General features: G+C 47.2%; 2 protein-coding genes across 2 annotated transcripts in view; one reads left to right on the plus strand and one right to left on the minus strand.

The window, feature by feature from the left end:
- The window catches only part of Pmar_PMAR023201 (hypothetical protein), a gene marked incomplete at both ends in the record, with an annotated part of 1,252 nt that extends 757 nt beyond the window's left edge, over window positions 1–495 (plus strand). The window contains 2 exons of the mRNA XM_002771228.1: window positions 270–328; window positions 378–495. Coding sequence (XP_002771274.1) covers window positions 270–328; window positions 378–495 — 177 coding nt within the window. The remainder of the gene's footprint in view (window positions 1–269; window positions 329–377) is intronic.
- Window positions 496–3,597: 3,102 nt separating this feature from the next.
- On the minus strand, window positions 3,598–5,565 carry Pmar_PMAR023202 (membrane fatty acid desaturase, putative; the record flags this gene model as incomplete). Its single annotated transcript, XM_002771229.1, has 9 exons — window positions 3,598–3,628; window positions 3,683–3,754; window positions 4,013–4,090; window positions 4,139–4,503; window positions 4,713–4,791; window positions 4,864–4,961; window positions 5,037–5,172; window positions 5,226–5,346; window positions 5,412–5,565. 9 exons carry the CDS (start codon window positions 5,563–5,565, stop codon window positions 3,598–3,600), a joined length of 1,134 nt encoding a protein of 377 aa, XP_002771275.1.
- Window positions 5,566–6,125: the final 560 nt, after the last annotated feature.

Raw genomic sequence — 6,125 nt, forward strand, 5'->3', positions numbered from 1 at the left:
ATCATATTTGAACAATTCGGATTTTTGAAGAACAATTTGGGTCGTGGAGTATTCCTGGTAAGTTTTAATCTCATTAATACACAATGGAGTTTCACCCGCCTTACGTGAAGTGGCGTGATTTCCACGAGATGCAGTAGTCGTGAAATATGTTTTTGTTCTCACGAGTTAAACTACAGTAAATTGATAGAGTAATTTTCGTCATGTGTCAACAGCATTATCATCAACCTACGCGCTTGTCCCCGGCTGGTCACCACAGTTTTCCCCCTCAGATTTTTATGGGAATGTTGTGGATTTCTTCATGGACGTTTTGGTTGGGATTCGTAGGCCTGTAAGCTAACAGGAATCCGCTTCGCTCCGCTGTTATTATTTTTCGCTAGGTATCTCTGCTGTGTCGGAGTCGGGTACATTGTCATTCACTTCTTACACCATGCTAGCGAGGAGAGTTCGCAGCATGTGACCTTCGCCATGGAGGACTCCCCAACTGATAGAGTTTGATAACGACATTCAACAACAACAGCAGTTCGCAGCGAAATTCTCGCTCGGTTCAACTTAGCACAATTGCGCTTCCTGATCACACATTTTGGCTTTTGAGTTGAACGCTAAATGAAGGTATCACAACAGTAGGTGTATTGAGCAGTATTGGAATATATGTTCGCTTTCCTCAACTGAGCTCAAGGGTTTTCTTACTAGTCACAGGAGTTTATTTACGATTTATGTGCAGAAACTAATCGAGAATTCCCATGTTGCCTACCACACATGAAGTTGACCAGCACTGCTATTGACCAGCAGTTTGTTTGTGAATTTTCTATGCATTGTTCTTATTCGCTGTCGGTGGTTCTCCTTCTCACTTGGTGTTGTCAAGACGCTTTGGCAGAATGTGTACGCAAAGTTTCACGGAATTGCCAAATTCTATTTTTTTGCTTTCCCTCAGACTCCTTCAGTTCGGCCCTCACAACAGTGTAGTGGTAACGGCCAGTGCGTGCGAGTTTCAGGCAAGTCGATCCCTTCTTTTTGGGAGATCCAGTGAGTTCATCGCGCAGTGCCCGCCGAGACCTCTGAACAACGTGATATTTCGGAGCCATCATCATCCTCATTCACTTGCCGATGCTACGATGGTTTTTACGGTATCAATTGCGAACACCTGAATGAGCAAGCAGCCAAACTCGCAGGGGAGAGCGACGGGTGAGTGAATGACGATGAATGAAGTCCTTTCTGTTGAGGATGGACATCAGGTATAGAGTCGTGCGTCGGACAACTATCATTCACCATCGATCTCCTTATGTAAGTTATGCTCATCCATTGGCCATAGCGCAACGAATAAATTAGAAAAGTGACCGTAGTTTTGGGTACATTTCATGGCGATCATGAGCATCCGAAACGGTATGTAGGCGCGATCGCCATGGCCATGTTACTCACTCAAGTTGATCATTGAAGTCGAGGTTCTTTAGGCGCAACCTGGATACGTGCCCGGGGTAGTGCCCATGCCGATGGTCATTCCAGCTCCCGTAGCCCCAGCACCAGTCATAGTGATACTCGGCAACTTTTCGTCGGTGGGAAATTGTTGGTCGTTTGCAGATTGATGATCCCTACCATTCGGGCACGGTGGTTTACACTCACAGTGGCATCTCCTGGGTTCCCATTTTAATAACGTCCTTCATCGCGGTGAGTTATTCTCCCCTATCAGGATGCTATAGATGAGCACTCTCCTGTGCAGATAGCCGTCGTTATTGCCATCATTGTCTGCTGTTGTGCGGCTAACAATTCACAGGTATTGTGGAATGGTCCGATACGGCGTGAGATACTGATGCCTTCTTAGACTACGACCAGCGAGACTGTGGTGTATTCGAACGCCGATGGTTACCAACGTCCTTTACTGGCGGACGAAGGAACTACTGTTACCGTAACTTGCCGTTTTGAGCTCCCTCACGTTACTGTTTGTGGTGTCAGGTGATCGAGGAAACTTATGATGACGGTAAGGGGCCTCAGACGCAACAGCAACAGTCTAACGTGGTGAGCTCTCGGTCACGACCTGAACGAGCATTGAGCCTCTCGTCCTGCTTAGGCCTATCCGACGCAAGTGACTGCACCGAGTGGGCAAGTCATTTACCAACGACCTGCAGATTCTACCGCTCATCAACCGACTCAATATGTGGGGAATCAAAGTGGCGCGCCTCCAATGTATCAGAATGGACTACATCCACAGAATCAGGTGGAAAGGAGTTGCGGTCAAAACTTGCTAGAGCTCGATTTTGTGTTGTCCAGGGTGCTTCGATGACTCAGCAAGCTCCTGCATATCCCCAGCCGACGGCCCCGCCTGCTTACAATCCGGAATTGGCTCGACAGTGAGCGGAAATCGATACCATTACTTTCGAAATAGCGTGATATTTGCCGTTTCATTCACCGTTTCAATGAACTCTGTGGGATTGCGTTCGACTGGAACACCTCCAACGAGAAAGATTAACAATGCATAGCATGAAGGCAATGGCTGTAACTTGATCGTGACAAATTGTCTTTCGTCGAACTCGGGGTCGAGCGGCGGTCGGAGGACCCATAAATCGACTAGTTGGTGAGATGACTGCAGTAGTCAAACTACTTCCTCCTAGGGTTTGATTCCTCTTTCCGTTGAGCTCACTGGACTTGGGAGCTTGACTGAGAGGTGGCGTCGTAATGTATAGTTCACATTGCACCTCGAGGGATGCGGTATTTGATGTGAGGCAATTCTGGCAACTGAGTTCAGTGGGATTGACCTCATGCGCAGATCCGATATACAGCGTAACTGTACTACTGTTTGTCATCGAATAAGTCACAACGGACACAAAACTATTGCATAGTTACTATCATCATCGTCGTAGAAGCAAACGCAACATAAGATTCTTATGTTGCGTTTGCTTATGTTTTCTTATGTTTTCTTATGATTATTCTTATGATAAGAATAATACGCATCATGTCGAATAAGGATTGATAGCTGGTGCTAGGTTGCCGATCACGAGCAAGCAGGCCCAATAGTAGGGAATGTGGCTTTTATGATAGACGCCGATAGCCCCAGGCTGATTTCGGCTCCAATGGCCAGACACAGGAGAGCCATGGTCAAAGGCACAAGCTTGTTTTCGAAACTCGCTACTGGCGAGTCGCCAGAAACCACTACTCAACGTACTCTGTCTGCACGCACACAGGGAACTCAACAATTGGCGATATTCCATTATTATATCTAGGATGTGCGCGTCCATTGCAATCTCCGGTGCGCGGGGAGTCCCAGAACTCTATACCTTTCAAATGACTAGTGAGTGGAATCGCAAACCTCGCGTGCACGAACGAGGTTGAAATCCATAGTGCAAATGTACGAGCACTAAATTCCCTCCATTCCAGAGACCACAGACATCCCGAGCATGTTCTCCATCTCAGAACTTCCCTCACAAACTTGAATAACAACTCAAATGTCCCGATGGTCAAAAACTCTAACAAGTTCATCTCATACGTGCAACTGTGGCGTCGAGCTCACTCTTCTTTTCTACTATCATGCTACGTAATCGAGTTACACTATCATAAGCATTTGCCGAATACGATGTGCTCTACAGCAATGCTCCGAACTGGCTCCCTTTAAGCCTTGGTACGCTTCACTCGACAGTATCTTCAACGAGTCTTCCAACGGTGTCTACGATACGACTACCGATAATTCACTTACAAGTTAGTATTTCCCTTGGTGACGAAATCGTACAACACTCGTGTCCAGGAGTCATAGCTCGGCATGTCGTACCTGTTCAGTTCAGCTCACGAACAAACATCTGCTTGTTACTGCACAGTGTTGGAATAATGTTCATTTTCCTCGACTGAGTTCAGGAGTTTGCTCACGAACAATGCAAACTTACACACGAATTCGAGTAGGAGCGTAAGGAAATTAATAAGAATGCTGCGAAATTGCCTCTAAATTTCCATTTTGCCATCAACACATGTGGTTGACCATGTGCATATTTCCCCCTACACTGATACTGCAGATCCAATGACAGTCGCTTACCATTCAGGTGCCAACGCTTTGACCTTCGGGAGATTACGACCAGCCACAGTAGGGAAATCATGATGTTCATTGTGATACCTGAGACAGTGGAATGCCCTGTACGGCTATTCCGAGAGTGCAACCTACCCAACGTTATACGCAAGGAGATTCAGAGGACCGTAGTAACTGAAAGTCTCTTGGCCGTAGACAGCCTCCAAATGCTCGGCGATGAAGTGACCCGACATGGGATGGAGACCCAAGCCGAAGAAGCTTCCCCAGAGCAGGTAGAAGAATGACTTCAAGCCCAGGAACTTGAGCACCACTATATCGAATGTAAGCTGCACCAGCCAATTGATGGCTTCGTAGTTGACCATAGGCAAGGGACGAATAACCATAGGACGCAGGCCATAGAACACCGGTTGGAAGAGTGCCCAAGTAAAGCGGCCCGGAACCGAACGGAAGAACTTAGCCTCCGCATGAGTCGGGATATCTACATCGATCTTGTCAACGCCCTGAGAACATCCGGGTTTCATATGATGATCACTACTTGAGAATAAGAGTCGGGACACTCCAACATCTCTCACGAGTAGACTCAAATTACGCGAAAAACACGGCATATCACGCGTGCAACAAGCTGGTGACAATAAATGACAAAATGAGAGTTCTTTCTATAACAACGCTCCGCTCCACTTGTATAGATAAAGTTGCATGCACGTATCACCTGTGACGAGTGATGTTCGAGATGGTATCTTCGGAAAGTAGCTGCAGAGGCGACACCAGTCGGCAGATTACAGAAGATGCTGAACGGAAAGAGGCAGCTACGGGAAATAGCTCACGAGCAATATTTTCTGATGATATAGTTCCCTCCTTACGAGAAAACCTTGTTCAACATCTTCGACTTGAAGAAGAGATCATGAGATAGCTCATGCATCGCAAGTACTAAGGAGTGATTCATCGTCCCGGACACAATCTGAGCATGATAGTCTTGCCAAATGTTCAGCGCACACTACTCGCAGTCGTACGAGCTACTACACGCTAAACTTACATATGTCACTATCAAAAGGCTCGGCCAGGACCAATCCCTGACTATGTAGCACGTGAATAGCTGGACGAGAACTGTTGCCGTACAAAAGACTGCTGCCAGTGGATCGGGACCTTGCACTTTCAGTATTTCCGGATGCCTAAGGGGTTGCACCAAGCACTCGGGTCATCACCAGATATCATCCATGCTCACGCCTTCAGAATCTTCTTCCTCCTTATCTTGTGTAGCTCCGGACTCTGAGACCAATGAAAATCCGAGGGTGCGCATTTGCGCTGTATATCGTCAGCATGGGCCGAAACACCTCTGACAGGTTCTGAAAAGCAAGAACAAGTATAGTATACTTAGTATACCACGAAGCGACGTGTGAATAATGCTCACTGCATTCTGACTCTTCCAGCACGTCATAGTGTACCAACCGATTCATCGCCTTCGTCGGGGTTCTGTCGCCGTCGTCAGTTATCCCATTCACCTCCGACGGCGTACTAACGAGCCCATCGGCAGTCATGGATTCCTCCTTCACTGAGTGGGTCATAGAATTATTATTCAATTGGAAGCACCTCGAGAGACTGCGGAAATGCAAGTGACTGAGCTGGACTGATTGTATCTTCTCATGAGGCCTCACATACTTCGCGGCTAGTTTCACACTCACGCTAATTTCTATTGGTGGGGCAGCTATGCCACCCCAAGATATGCCTCGAAACAACCGATTCCTCTGAGCGGGGCAGCTATGCCACCCCAATAAATGCCTTAAAATAACCAATTCCTCTGAGCGGGGCAGCTATGCTACCCCAAGATATGCTTTAATATAACCAATTCCTCTGAGCGGGGCAGCTATGCCACCCCAAGATATGCTTTAATATAACCAATTCCTCTGAGCGGGGCAGCTATGCCACCCCAAGATATGCTTTAATATAACCAATTCCTCTGAGCGGGGCAGCTATGCCACCCCAAGATATGCTTTAATATAACCAATTCCTCTGAGCGGGGCAGCTATGCCACTCCAAGATATGCTTTAATATAACCAATTCCTCTGAGCGGGGCAGCTATGCCACTCCAAGATATGCTTTAATATGACCAATTCCTCTGAGCGGG

The sequence above is a fragment of the Perkinsus marinus genome (genome assembly GCF_000006405.1).
Source record: "Perkinsus marinus ATCC 50983 genomic scaffold scf_1104296963186, whole genome shotgun sequence".
Classification (NCBI taxonomy): Eukaryota; Perkinsozoa; order Perkinsida; family Perkinsidae; genus Perkinsus; species Perkinsus marinus.